This window comes from Nelusetta ayraudi, unplaced genomic scaffold (assembly GCF_046127955.1).
Source record: "Nelusetta ayraudi isolate G7.1 ecotype Tasmania unplaced genomic scaffold, CSIRO-AGI_Nayr_v1 ptg000024l, whole genome shotgun sequence".
Lineage (NCBI taxonomy): Eukaryota > Metazoa > Chordata > Actinopteri > Tetraodontiformes > Monacanthidae > Nelusetta > Nelusetta ayraudi.
Window position 1 is genome coordinate 946,866 of NW_027466074.1, and position 15,567 is coordinate 962,432.

The 15,567-nt window shown below is 40.5% G+C and overlaps 2 protein-coding genes across 2 annotated transcripts in view; one reads left to right on the forward strand and one right to left on the reverse strand.

Moving 5' to 3' along the window:
- Positions 1-15,567, forward strand: part of LOC142889832 (uncharacterized) — a 324,486-nt gene that overhangs the window by 50,351 nt on the left and 258,568 nt on the right. The window lies entirely within an intron of this gene.
- LOC142889856 (uncharacterized) lies at positions 290-3,452 on the reverse strand. Its single transcript, XM_076028532.1, has 4 exons — positions 2,199-3,452; positions 1,760-1,928; positions 1,489-1,630; positions 290-1,103 (listed from the first exon to the last, which is right to left on the reverse strand). Exons 1-3 carry the CDS (start codon positions 3,322-3,324, stop codon positions 1,501-1,503), a joined length of 1,425 nt encoding a protein of 474 aa, XP_075884647.1. The 5' UTR covers positions 3,325-3,452; the 3' UTR covers positions 290-1,103; positions 1,489-1,500.

Sequence of the window (15,567 nt, forward strand, 5' to 3'; positions counted from 1 at the left end):
TTTTAGAATTGCTCCTGCAGAGACAAAGCTCACTAGATCATCAAGCAAAACAGATCAGAAGCACATTTTCCTATTTTATTATTACAGTGCACTGTAAAAAAAAACTTGTTGTTTTTACGGAATAAATCTGGCAGCTGTGGTTGCCAGAATAATATTGTAAAAAATACAGCAGAGTGTAAACCACGTTACAAAACAAACTGTAAATTTATCAATTTAAAACTGTTGCCAATTACAAAATAATATTTTTAAAATACATCCTGATTTTGTAAATTGAATATCCCTTTTCAGCCAAATTGGAATGACCATGCTGTTATTAAAGCCATCTTCTTCTGTAAAATTTACATGTGCTTATTGGTTATTTCACATACAATCCCATTCAAACGCACAACAAAACTTCAGATGCAAGGCATTGTTAAACTGTAAAAGCCTCATAATAAGATTGTAATTTCACCAATTTTTCTTGCTTATTTTCATAAAAGGTTGTGTTGCATGTAATATATTTTGTATTATTAAAAGCAATGTTTTGTTGCAAAATAAACATCTACATCCATAACTGAATTTGGACCCAAACACGAACTCTGAAGGACCTCAAACAAAGGTTTTTACTTGTAATGTTTACTGCTACTTAAAAATTTAAGCCACCTAAAGAAATGTTTTTGACCATTTCTACATTTTATTGTGACAACTGCACTTTCTTTATTTTTTTCACAAGAAATGTGAAAAGAACTATACCCTCAAGTAATTAGACCAAAAAAAAAACTGCAATACCAACTCATAATTTCAAGATTTTATTACTTCAAAGAGCAAAACATTTTCACTTTGACAATTTCCTTGCCTTAATTTTAAACTAAGGAACAAAGCATTTCTCTTCCTTTTCCTCTTGAGAAAATAATAATAATTTCAAATAATTCTATAAACATAAAAAACAAAGTGCAACCAGATTGTCAAAATTCTAACAGGTCTAAATCAGATTTCCATCTATAACATATACAATGAAAGCTTACAGAACTAAGCAATAGTTAGAAACCTTAACTGCATCAAGGTGTGGACTCTGGGGTTCCACTGTAAACAGGATCTGCTGTTCTACTCCACTTCTGTGCTCTCTGTATTGATGGAAGAAAAGCATATTTGAAAAGAGAAGAAAAGCACAACGATGCCATGAATGCACTAAGACTCAGTCCTACACAAACATACACTGACTCTCAGATACACACACAGGTTCAAAAACACAGACACAGATACCCATAAGCTCACAAACACAACATTTAACACAACTTCAAACAAATTTCAATCACTGTTAAAGCTTAAAAATTAAACAACAAAAAGAAAAAAATTATTAGCGACTGGGGCATCAACGCTAACCTCAACTTTGCTAAAGCTTCAGCTTACAGATTTCTGGTTCATTTATATTTATGTACATTTTTAATGTGGTTGTATGTCTGTATGACTGACTTAGGGACCACACGTTTAACTACTACTAAGACTTACTTGAGAACATATTCAGATGTCCCGCCACTCATGATCTGAAAGATCTTGGATCAATGTGAGGACTCTGGGGTTCACGTGTAGACGGGAGGTGCCGGTCTTTTCTACTTTCGTGCCCTTCTCAGGATTTATGGAAAAAAAGCATCTTGGAAAACAGCAGAAAACAGAGACATGGATTAATGACAAAGTAACTTCCAGAACGACAATAGAAACTACTGTACATTAAACAACTTTTTTTCTTTTCTTTTCTTTTTTTTCTCAGAGAAAATATTACCTCTGCAGGAACTCCAGGGTAGATGCCAGCCTGGCTGGATAATGGATGTTGAAGTTGTAGTAGCTTCCGAACATCATAACCAATGATGACATAAAGGAGGGGATGTTCTCCTGAACAATCGTTCTGTCAATACAGAGCATGAATCGTGTGGCAGTAAAGCAGGACTGCCCTAAAAAATAAAGGAAAAAAATGAGAAAGAAATCACACAAAACATTAGGTGAAACAAATGATTGTGCTCCTGAAACATTTTCGGGCACAGACAGACTTACAGACACACATAGACAAACAAGTATATTTTTTCTCTCAAACACACTCGCCCTTTCAAAACAGACCCTCACATTCAACACACATTCTCACAATTTATACTGTTCACAACAACAAAATCAAGTAGAAATCATCTAGACATAAAAAGAAACACACTGATCAAAAGTTAACTTACCACAGACAATGATAGTAGGAGTTAAGGGGAGCTTGTCTGTCTGGACTTCCCTTGCCAGACAGGTGTCCTCCACATTAGACAACATAATTTCTTCTCTTTCATCGAAATAGGCCATCAGCAGCAGGACCATTTCTTTCACATCTTCAGAGCAGCCACTCAGCTCAGCACCTCTCAACATTTTCACCTTGGTTGCAGCCAGCAAGAACTTTTTGTTTTTGCTCATACAAACTGTACTCATGAAGTTTAGAAGCCGCTTCCCCTTCAGGTCCACATTTTTTAAGAACGTTTCTTTAAGTGCTATTCCTGTAAGTTCTTTGAAGTGCACATCCATGCCAAGTTCACTGAACCAATAGGGCCATTCCTGCAGCAGGTCTTTTATATTTTTCCCCTCGTTAACTTGTTTGCGCTGTGTGTAGAAGGTTAGCTTCATTAATTGTTTGGCCTCCTCCTGATTAGCATTAGTTTGCTGAGACATCCACCGCAGTTTTTCTTGCTTATCTTGCTGGCTCTCCAGGGTCTCTCCAAGTGGCAAGAATTTTACATTCCACTTGATGCATCCATACGTGTCCTGGGTTGCTGCTCTTTGTTGTGGAGGGACCTCATCTGTGTCACAATCCTCTGTGCAAGTCTTTCTTTTTCTTATTTTTGGTGTTGTCGGTCTCTTCACGTTCTCTATTCTATTTTGCAGTTGTTTCACAAGAGAGTGGTAACCTGGGCCTATGACATCTCCGTCTATAATATCTTGCAAAGATTTTGGATACTTTGCCACCATCTTTTTGGCAATATCAGTTGAGTTTCTCTTACTCACTGAAGAATTTCTTCGCATCATATCAGAAACAATGATGCGAACCATCTCCCTTCTTAGACGAGGGCTTGGCCGTTTTCCCCTCTCTAGAGCTTGAATTAGTTCTTCTGGGAATTTGTCCCATGGAACTTGGTATGTATCCACCCAGTCAACACCAGGGCTTTGGCAGCTGCTGGAAGATGATGAAGACAAACTTCTGGGTGAGGCAGACTCCAAGGATGGTGGAGGTGCTGGTGAGAGACAAGATGTGCTGATACTGTCATCAGTTTGGCCTGCAGAAAAGGAAAGAGACACAGAGAGTGAGATAGAGAAGACAAACATTATGAGAATGGTTTTGTTTTTCTATTAGCACTAACTGCAGCCAATGCTGAATACTTAACTTTCAACTTCCAAGCAGCAATGACTTTTCTGGCTTGAATGGGTCTCAAAGCCGTCAACAAGTCACTTTCCTCAAGGAATTGAAAATCATCACTTGTCTCGATACCAAGGGACTGCAAGGTCTCCTCCAAAATGTCTTTTGACGCCTCAGCTAGGTCAGGTAAGACCTCATTGATGGCACGGCGCAAAAATGTTATCTCCCAGTCGGTCATTGCTGGTACAATGAGAAAAATCACATGCATTATGAAATGTTTTTGCCTTTTTTTCCCACCAGTGCTCAAGATCAAGTTTATTTGGAGAAGATGCTGTGCTTCAGTGGAATGACTTGGTGTCCACTAACAACGTAGGATGTTAAAGGATAAAAATCTACCAAGTCACTGATTTTAAGACAAAGCAACATTGCACAATCTTTTTTCACAGAGTAGAGATGGTACTCAGAATGATAGTCAGCGTTGTGTACAGCCATGACAAAATACACCTCTGTATCATTTTTGATTAAAATAATGAGAAGCTCTCCAAACTCCATAGTCTCATCATTTTTGGACACAAGAAAATTGTCCTTCTTATATATTGTTCCTTTGTACTGTATGTCTGTGGAAACACAAGTGTTGTTTTCTGAGAAGTCAAACTCGCTCACGGCTTCTTTAATTTTCTCGCTGTAAAGATCAACGTGAAATGTACAGCTGTCTTTGACATGCAGAGGTTGACAGTTTCCTGGTCCAACTAAAACATATGCCTGAAACATCTGGTGTCTCTCAGACAAAGTAAGGCATACATTTTTGAAGTTTTTCAGATGCCTGGCACATCTCTTAAAGTAGCTGTGCTTGCTTTCGAATCGCATTGTCCACAGTCGTATTAGGGGGCCAAACTTTAAAAGAAGTGCTGGATAGTGTCGCAAATAATGATGCTTTGGTTTTAATGTACACTCTGGGAACAAACACTTCCTTGATTCCAGATATTCTTGGATTACGATTTCAAGATATGCTACTTGTGACATAGAAATTCTTTGTGCACAAATCAGATCAACTATATCTTTAAGCTGTAGAGTTAACTGCCACACCTCATCTTCAGGACTTTGCACTTTGTCACCAATTAAAACAGGCAGCAACCTCAAAAAATTCCAATTCTGTATGGCTTGGCCAGAAAGCTTAGACCCATCATTGACAGTGCATGGTTTTGTGAGTGCATCAGAACCTTTGTAGTTGAACTGGGTGATTCGCCGATTCAGAAGTGTATAAGTAAACCACTTCTTTTTCTTGATGAAATATTTCAAGTACAGTGATACATCATAGGATAAAATGCCCTCAAATATGTCATGACCTAAGCACGGTGGGAGACCAGGCTGGCAAACATGAAAAGATTTTAAAGCATTGAATACAGAATTTACCTTTATGCCTTTGTCAACCTTCCCGTCTTCAGATGTGAGATCATTTACAGCTGAGTCGTAAGCTTCAGGCGTACGCTGTGGACCACAGACATTGGGATCATTATTTTGAAAGTCACTTCGTGTGACTTCACAGTATCGACAAAAATAGTTTGAACGACTAAAGTTTTCGGTAAACCCCCCAATGCTGTGTGATCCAAGATTATCACCTGCGATGCAATACAGTGCTGCTTTCACAGTTTTAAAGTCCAAACATATTCCATTCTCTTCCAAATCTTTCAAATCCTCCAACATCTCTGAGAAAAGTTTAGCATACCCAAACTGTTTTAAGTCCTTCTCTCCACACAACAAAACAAGGGACATGTGATCAGTATTTGATCGCGCATAAGCAGGCAAATTTGCCACAGAAAGATAGACAGCTAGGACTTTATGTTTTTTCTTAGCCGAACCAAGAGGATTGGCTATTTCAAAAGCATCCTGGTACAAAATTAGCTTCAGGCAACCTGGATTTTCAATAAAGAATTTGTTTGACTTAAAGATTTGTCCATCATGTATGTCACTAAACTCCTGTGAGTCTGTGGTATATTGCTGGGTCACTGTATTCTTCCACAACTCAGATTCTAAAAGGGTGTGTAATGTTTGCTTCAGTGGAATGTAGTAAGCATACCTCTGTGTGTTGTTTTCATCAATCCCTAATGATAGTTTTTTAGGCTCAATGTACTTGAACATTTTTTTGAAGGTCTGGGTTCGTGAATAAGTTGTTCTTAGTGGCCCCCGATGGCAGGCAGAGAATAGATCTGAATCTTTAACGCAATCACAGATTTTAGCGACTGCATCATCTGTTAGACCCATGTCATCTTTTAAAAGTGAATGAAGTTTACTTCTAGTGAAATCCTGTCCTAACTCATGCACATTTTGTATCTCCTCCACAACAATCTGGATTGTTGAAGCAGGGAGAAGGAGCTGCCCTTGCAATTTTAGATAAAATAAACAAATATTCCTGAGAAAGGTCTCATTGAAATCGTGTGGGAGTTCACAGCTTCCACTGGTTGAAGGACCTACTGTGTTGAAGATCTGTGAAGCATCCTCACATACAGTGCTAGGAGACTGACACACCGTTTCCCTGTAAACATCACTTATGTTTTCCACAGAACATCCTTTATGTTTGCGTGACATGTGAGCAGTGAAAGTTGATTTATTTGTGAACACGTTTTTGCAATCAATTACGGGACATGATACAACTCTTCCCTCAACTAAATGCTCTTTCAAATGATGGATGAGTTCTTTTGCTGTATGAAACTGGCGGACGCACAGCGAAATGGCGCATTTCAAATCTGAAACAACGGCTCTACTGTGCGGAGGTTCGGGCACATTGTGTACGCGGTAGAAATGAGCTTTGAAAGCGGCGTACGTGGAAAATGTCTTCTTGCAGTCGACGCCAACACACTGGAAAACGCAGCGTGGTTCATTTCTATGAACGCGGCAATGCAGAACATAGTCTCTCAAAGTTAGAAGAGTTTTGCTACAAAAACGGCATGCAAACATGTTGTGAAATATTGAAAGCACGTTTGAAGTAACTAATGGCGATGCCGCGCAAGTTAAGACTTCGTCTGTTAGCGTAAAAATGAAGTCTGCTAGCTTACCGCTTATAGCATGGTAACGATTCCTCAACGTACCTGTTCTCGCTTGTCTCCTCGTCCGTCGTCCCTGCTCCGACTTGTCTCCCTTCCTCCTTTATGACACTTCTTTGTCTCCAACTCCCGAACCTCCGTGTCTCCTGCTCCGTCACTCGTCACTGCTCCAATTTCGTCTTTCTCGCTCTCCCCGTTCGTACTCCTCGCAATGTATTTCGTCTGCTCCCACAATTCCAAGTCTGTCTGCTCCGCGCCAAGTACTCCGCCAAAACGTGGCATCCAATCATAGAAGAGTCCACAAAAGGTACTCCTTTATTGATTGGTCCTTGCATTTTTAAAATCTCACGCAACGTTTATGCTTTCTGACATTTTTTCTCCAGTGTGCCCTGCGTATTTAACCACAGAAACACAAACCACTTGAGAATTATTAGATTTATGTATTTACTATAAATAATAGTTATATAAAGAATAATTATATAATATCTAAACATTATAATATAATACAATTATTACTTTAAATTAATAACAATGAGTATATCTATTTAAATTAAATAAATTTGTTTGAATTGCATGATATTATTCTAGCATATAAGTCCAATTATAGCTCAACCAGATGTTCCCAACAGACCCTCATGATGCGCTTGGGCCTGCCGAGTCTTTCTGGAAATAAGCCTGCCATCGCTCACCGCAGGCAACACGAGAGAAATGGAGAGTCTGCTTTCAAGCAGTTACGAGGTCGTCCAGGCCCTGGACTTCAATGGTCCACCGAACAATCTGACCCCTGCAGCTTCCTCTGAGGTTGGCGAGCCCACAGGAGGCTGGACCCATGTTGCTCCATCGGGCTGGGCCCAGTGGGCTTAGACCCAGCCATCAGGTCTTCGGATATGAGCCCCAACCCCAGGCCTGTCTCCAGGGTGGGGCCCCAGCTACACCACACCGGGCAATGTCACCATCTTTGTGAAGTTGTGTGCCATAGAGGTTTTTGAACATTAGTCTGTACCATCGCCTTGGTACACCCTACCTCTCATAACTTCTATGAAAACCATCTTTCCATTAATTTTCCATACCAGTTTTTTTTCCCCAAACTCAGGGTCATGGGGGTATGCTAGGACTAATTCTTGCTGTTATGTAGAGACACAATCATTTGCACTCACCTTCAAACCTACGGACAATTTAGAGTTTCAATTGACCTCGCATGCATGTTTTTGGACTTTGGGAGGAAGCTGGAGAACCCCGAAAGAAGCCACGCAGACCAGGCAAACTCCGCACAGAATGATCCCAGACCTGGAATCGAACTCACAACTTTCGTACTGTGAGGCGGCAATAATAACAACTGTTTCGCAACTTTTAAAACCAAACTAGTATCAACTCATTTCAAACTGGTGAAATTATGCAGATTAGAATTAATTTTAAAGCATACATTTGAACAAATGAGTGTTTAAGTAGAATCAAATAGATCTATACAAACGAACTCTACCATTAATTGTTTATGTGAGACTAGCCATTGCTAAATCTGTTTGCATTCGTCTGGATTTGGTAATCCATTTAATCTAAGTTCCAGTATTTATCTAGAAATTACAACATATTTTCTATAATTTTAACATTTTTAATTGTTAAGAATTTTACATTTTTTTTAAAGTTCTATAAACCAAGCCATATTGAAATTTTAACTGTATTATGTTGGTCCAAGAATAACAATTTTTCTATGATTATAATACAGCAACATATTAATTCTACAAAGAAATACCCTCTTTTTAACATATGCTGACTGTAAAATTGACAATTATGTATTGGTCTGTTGTTTACAATACATTGTTTTAAAATATACAAAGTTTCAATGTTTTTCTTGCTACAGTTTTTTTATGTCAAGATTTTACAGGATATTAATGTTAATTTCACTGACATTTTTTACAGTGTGATGTTGCAGTAATATAGGAAAATTAAAAATGTATTTGTTTTTAAATTAAACATTATGATTGCAGTGTCCCTTTAAAGCTTTTACCCAATTACAAAACTGTCACTTTTAAGAGTTTTTGGCATTACTTTACACACTGTACTAGTTAAAGTAATAAAACTAAGATAAATGACCCACTACCACAATAGTCTAAAATAGTCAACACCATGCCAAAAAAAAGAATTTCCATAAAATATTTCTTTGAATTATAAAACAGTAGCACATTTCTAATGAAGGGCCTACAAAATACAAACTAAGCTTAGTAAATTCATCCTAAGTTAAGGCTAAAATAACATTAAGAGTCAAATATGTGAGAGACAACTTCCACTGAACAATAACAGGGGACTGACTACAACAACAACTACAACATGCCCTCCCTCCCTCCCTCCCTGTTAGAATGTGAATGAACGGGTGTGGAGTCAATCAGTCATTCCCATGGCAGGATAGGCCAACATGACAGGATATGATCAACTTTCATAAAACAAACAAAAACGCTGATTCATGACGAACAAATATTAGCCAGCCAGCTAACATTTATCCGACGCTAGCTAGCTGGCTAGCAGGACAAATAAACAAACTTGGGGGGGGGGACAACAGCGTTTCACCTCCACCTCTCCAGCCCACATCATAAACAAATAACTTACCTTTCCCCTTTGCAAGTTTTTCTTGATCAGTTTTCTTTTCCTTCCGTTTTTCCGCACCGCTGGGATAACTCCTTTTTGATGCCATTATGGTGTTTGTTTGTTTTTAATCCTCTCGCTAACGGGAACGAATGGTAGCTATCAATCATTCACATCATACCTGTCGGCGTCGCCGGCCCACTACGTCACAGCCTGCGTGACAGTGCGGCAAGCCCCCAGAGTCCAAGATGGCGTCCCATTCATTTCAATGAAGTTGCTCACCCAGCGCATGGCTCCCAAAAACCTTTTGACTTCCGCATTGATGGGATAATAGAGCATGCGCAGTTGTGTCAGTGTGGAGACCGTCACTGACAGACGTGCGCGCTCACGAACCGTACAAAATTCAACATGGAAATGAATGTATTTTTTACGGAACAACTGACGATTGTTGTTTCAAAATTATATCAAGAATAATGATTATTATTATTATTATTATTATTATTATCATATTAATAAAATAGTATTATTATAATAATATGCTATTATTTGTGTATTAAACAAGTGAGCAATGTGCCACTGAATAATAAATGATAATTCTTTGAAGCAACTCTCTATGGACCATAACAGCACTGCCACACATATTTTTTTAATTAATAACCTCTTTGGAAAGCAGACAAAGTAATAAAATGATTGGTCTATTTATTTCATCAGAACTAAAAAAATAAAAAATAAAAACTCAACGATCTTGAAAGTTCCTCCCTTTCTCTTGCACCTGTCGATGTGTGTAGCTAACACAAATTTGCAAATATTTTGTCGTCCTCATGGAATTAAACAGCACAACATGTTAATTTATCAGCGAGTGCTCTCTCTTTTCATGCAATTCATCACTCTTAACATGTAATGCTGAATCATGAAAGCTATGGAGCAAAAAATAATAATTACATAAACGACGAGTGAAATAAAATGTGTCATTCATTCAATAAAGATTTCATTCATTCATTCATTCATCTTCTATACCCGCTTATTCCTATTCAGGGTCACGGGGGTCTGCTGGAGCCTATCCCAGCTGTCTTAGGGCGAAGGCAGGGTGACACCCTGGACAAGTCGCCAGTTCATCGCAGGGCCACATAGAGACAAACAACCATTCACACTCACATGCACACCTACGGACAATTTAGAACGTTCAATTGACCTCACATGCATGTTTTTGGAGTGTGGGAGGAAGCCGGAGAACCCGGAGAGAACCCACGCAGACACAGGGAGAACATGCAAACTCCACACAGAAAGGTCCCAGGTCCAGGCCCCGGAATCGAACTCACGACCTTCTTGCTGTGAGGCGGCAGCGCTTTTATTTCATTTAACAAAGCATATCATTATTTCATCATGCATTTAATTGTTTTGTGGTCCTGTGTTTTAGTGCTTCATAATTGTATTCTGTTGTCAAATTTGCCCATCAAAGTCAGATTAGTAATCCTGTACATCAGTTTAAGGAAAACCAATTCTAGGTAATGGATTGCAGATCTGGTAGTGACCTGTTACAATGGAAAGAAATGTATACATAATAAGTACGTCTGTGTGCCCGATATTTTAGCTAACACTAAACTTTCTGCACAACTGTCTGCATTGTGTTTAAGTTTAAATTAGTTAAATATGTTTGCATACCCAATTTTAAGTAAAATTACACAAAAAAAATATTGTACATTTATTTTTGGAATTTTTTGCTTTTTACAGCTTTCCTTTTGGGGACAGAAAAAGGTTGCACAAATGGGTGGAAAATGTGAGAAGAAAAAACTGGACACCCAATGACAACTCCAGGCTGTGTGCTCTTCACTTTGAGGAGAAATCTTTCATTTTGCGTGGTGAGAGAAAGTGCCTAACTTCAACAGCTGTCCCAACCATTTTTAGTTTCTTCAAATCAGGTAAGAGCATGTCTACCAAACAAAAGGTAAGTGAGTCACACACACACCCACACACACACGTGATTTTGATCAAATCTTTGACCACACATATTCTAAAAAATGTAAAGAGGTGTCAGAGATCTTGGAAGAAGACAGTTTTCTCGTGATTCAGGAACCATGTGACAGCCATACTGTGTCTGATGTAGATGTAGAGGTCACAAATGATGTACAGATCACCAATGATGAAGAGGTCACAAATGATGAAGAGGTCAGAGCAACAATGAAGGGATTTTACATTGACTGTTCAGTTAACATGTTCAATGTTAAAATATTCACATGAAAAAAACTTGAAAATCATTACGGCAGATGTAAAAAAAAATTTGTAAGAAAGTGTTGAAAGTTATCTTGAAATCATTTATGAGGATACTCATTATAATATTGATAAAGTGTTATTTCATGTTTTGTTGGCTGTTTCAAGGGTTTATTTAGTTTGTTGTGACACAATCTAAGGTTCAATTTGTAAAGAAATAAAAGTTCTTGTGAAAAAAGATAGTGGTCAAAGTGATATTAGTGTTATTTGTGTTTGTGTTTTTTGTAGTCGTGTCTGGATTTTTCCTGTTCGTTTCTGGTCTGTGTTTGTGTTCCCACTCTTGGCCTGCACCTTGTCGTGGTGAGTGGGCTTTTAACTAAGACAGGCCAATTATATATATTGTGTGAAGCCAGCAAAACAGTCATTATTATGAGAATTATAACTGAAGCACACTAAATAATACACCATCAGTCACATTTTGCTTTTCTGTTATTAATCTAATGTGTGTTATGTCAAGCCTCCACAGAGGCGTGCTGCAGTCAGGATGAGACGAACAAGGTGAATGGATGAACGGATTGATGAGCCCAGCGAGCCTCCACCATCCACAGACAAGCCAGTCCCATTTTCCACCCAGAAGGATGTCTCTTCCATCTATCTTTGCCTGCCAGGGAAATGCAACCAAACATAGTAATTACAGATGGTGTTGTCTCTGTTAAAGTGACACATGAAAAAAAAATATATATATATATATATATATATATATATATATATATATATATATATATATACATATATACATTAATATATGTTTTGTGATTCATGTTCATGACAATAACAGTTGAACAGATTTTCTTCATTCTTCCAATGAGTTTCGCAAACAAACATGGAATTTTCCCTGGATCATACTAATACGTTTGTAGATTATATAAAGAAAATTATAAAACACATTTTTTGTGGTTTTATATTAAAGCAGATAGTCAAACGTAAATGTAGCGTGGTAATGTTGCGAAGACACATTTATTTTTGTTTTTCTTTGTTTCTTTAGAAGCTTTTATTTTGGTTTTCTGTGGAAGCACAACAGACAACACACATGTTAACGTCCGCTACTGCGGTTCGCTCCACATAGGTCTCACGAGCCACTTGAGAGACCTCTCTAGCGTTATTCCCCGGGGCGAACACGACCTCCACTGGTAGAAGTGGGTAACTGCACCCTGCTCACTGATCACTCTCACTCTCACACACGCCACAAACCACAACAAAAGCAGGAACAGTGCTTTGCCACAATTATGCTACATAAACACGTCCTGGTCCCCTCTGGATCCTCTTTTCCGGTCCTCGCGATCACTCTCTTGGCTGCGGTGGGCATGGTTCTGCCCGCGGTGTCTTCCTTTGTCAGGGCATTCTCTGGCCCAGTGACCCATGCGGCCGCAGATGTGGCACGCCCCCTTTTCGCCTCTGTCTCCGCTAGTCGCCCTTCGTCGGTTGTCGTTGTTCCTGTAGGGCCGTCTCGCCGTGTCACTGAGGTGCTTCATCATGGTGAGGGAGACACGCTTTATCTTCTTGTCCTCTGCATCGCTGGCCTCCTGCAGAAGCCTCTCAGCGTGCACTGCATGACGTCGGACCTCTGTCAGCCGGGCATCTTCAATCCCCACGCAGCAGCTTCTGTTAACTGCTTTGGCGATCTGGGGGAGCAGCCCTTGTCTGAAAGCAGTGATGAGGCTGGCCGTTTGGTTGACGGCAGTCCTGATGAACGTGGCGACGCTGCGGCGTCGGTGCTGGAGTGCGCAGGGTTGTACGGTGGTAGCGTTGGATGAGGGCAGGCGGGAGGAGGGAAGACAGGCATGTCCAGGAGAGGGTCCCTCGGGCCTGTAAGAGAAGGATACAGACGATTTGGTGCATTTGAATGCTCGTGTGTGAGTGGCTCCTTTTCTCCCTCCTCTAGGGAGTGTGTGTGAGTGTGTGCACCCTCTGCCGTTATCTCTGTCACCCCTGTGCTCCAGCGCCCAGCGCTGTTCACACCTTTCTTTACTTGTTTCCTGTCCCTGACCTCTGCTTCAGGTTTCCAGAATGAAAAACACCTTTTTTTTAATCAGGCGCAAAAAGGTCGAGAAAAAATTCACCCCTTCGGTACTTAGTCACCAAAGGTTTTGCCCGCTCAGCCCTCACCAACCTTCTTGGATATCTGGTGAGCGGGACAGGCCCGCGATATGACCTTGACTGGCGCGATATTATGATTTAGCATACGTTACGCTCAACGTCATTCCGTGCGGCAGGTAAAAAAAAGGTGGTGTTGTCCCGGGTGTCCCAATTCCATCGCAAGCCGATCGGAGCCGATTATCACCCGGGTCGTTTGTCGGGTTGGTTGACCCGTTATGTCGTGCAACAGCTGCAACTGCAAACTGCAGGCTTCAATTTACCGACGCCTTACACATGTGATGGCATGGAGACTGTGCATTGTAGCAACATCAGTCCCCTCAGAGAGAATCTTCTCCAAAACAGGGCAGATATTTACAGAGAGAAGAAACAGGATCAGCCGCACAAAGATGAGGCTCTTGGTTTTTCTCATTGTCAATCTTCACTAAAGGACAAAACTGTTATCTGAATGCTGATTTTTTTTTCTTTTTGTTTGACACATTTTAATTCATATTTTGTTGTGTGAGTTTCTGTAAGCGTATGTTGTTTGACTTTACATTTGTGTAGTAGTAAAAAACTAAACGTTTAAAATTGGTAATAGTTACTTAGTTGGAGGCACCTAGACCCACCTGTGGGTCATAACATCCCCTCTCTTAAGAACTAAACCCTATTAACATACCTACAAACAAAACTAAACAAGAAAAACCTCAGTTCCACTGAAATAAGAATTCCGCAGCTAGTCCACATGTACACGTGATAACGCATCTGCCAACACATTATCAACCCCCCTTCCTGTGGCAAATCTGGAGATTGAAGTCTTGCAGGAGCAGAGACCACCGCATCTACGGCTGGTTTGATTGCGCATCCTATCCAGGACCACGAGGGCATTATAATCTGTAAAAACCTGACCCCAAATTAACATCAAGATGGGCACTGTCAGAAGGAGAGCCAAAGCTTCTTTCTTAACTTCCCAGAATTGACTCTGTGTGCGTGCTGCTTAGTTGTGGCATGTCCCTCTACTTCTATGTCATGGTGCAAAACTGACGTACGGCGGGGGTGGTCAGAAAACAATAGTGGGTGGCTCTCAATTAATTTAACAATATCATGACGGGCTGATGCAGGCAAATGGGACAAAAACAAGCTTAAGTTATTCATAATTTCAGAGTTTCCCAGGCGCGCCGAATGAACACAGATTTTTTTTTTTTTTTTTTTCATGAGCCCTCCCTCCGCCAATGGGCACGGAGGGGGCGGAGGCTCAGGCGACACATTTTTCCTAGCGACGTAACGCCCGGTTCACACTGGACGCGGAAGCGCCACAAAGCGCCGCAAAGTGCCGAGCTCTTCCATTCGGCGCCCATGTTAAGCAATGTAGTAGTTCACACCAGACGCGAACAGGCGCGCGGCTCCCCTCGCGGATCGCGCCATGCATTTAACGTCAGTTCACTGGACGTGGAAGCGAAGCGCCGCCGAGCGCTTCCATTCGGCGCCCACGTTAATCAATGTGGTGGTTGCGCGGCTCGCGGCATGCATTTGTTGTTTCGGCGTCTGCTCTATTTCGTGCGCGAGCCGCGAGCGGTCCTCGTCAATAGTACAGGAAGTCGCTCAATAAAAACGAGAAAATCCGGTGAATTTTCAAAATAAACTAATTTCAAAATAAAAACCCAATGACAAATTCGATCATATATCATATTTGTATGTTATATTTGTCAGTACATTGTATCAGAGTGCGAGAGAGATTAAACACACACACACACACACACACACACACACACACACACACACACACACACAGAGGAAGACTTGATCAAAATACGTCTGTTTGATCCTAGAGATGCCGGTCAATGATCATTATGAAAGAGGTCTTGTCTTGAGATGGACACCTGAGTGCGTGTTTCTATTTATTTACACACACACGCACAAAAGTGAGCTATGGAGCGGGCTGGCTACGGGGCAATTTATTTATTTTCTTTTAAAGAAAAAAAAAAAGAAGTGAAAAAGTGGGAGTGAAAAAAAGAGTGCAGCTGAGCAGAAGCGCTTGTCGACCGTCGTGGAGCTGTTCGCGTCTGGTGTGAACCAGTTGGAGCCTCGCTCGCGAAATTCGTTGGCGCGGCGCTTCCGCTTCCATTGAAATGAATGGCACGAGCCGCGCGCCTGTTCGCGTCTGGTCTGAACCACTACATTCAGTGCGTTTACATGGCACTAGAGAAAATCGAATTATTGCCTTAGTCCGATTATGATCGGAGAACTCACGTG

What these genes read in the sequence shown, in the direction of transcription:
- LOC142889856 (XM_076028532.1), bottom strand. Translation starts at nt 3,324, where the DNA reads ATGTTTGTCTTCTCTATCTCACTCTCTGTGTCTCTTTCCTTTTCTGCA. An exon ending in TCCTACTATCATTGTCTGTG is followed by an intron (nt 1,929 to 2,198) that starts GTAAGTTAACTT and finishes TTTATTTTTTAG; the next exon opens with GGCAGTCCTGCTTTACTGCC. An exon ending in ACCCTGGAGTTCCTGCAGAG is followed by an intron (nt 1,631 to 1,759) that starts GTAATATTTTCT and finishes CTGTTTTCCAAG; the next exon opens with ATGCTTTTTTTCCATAAATC.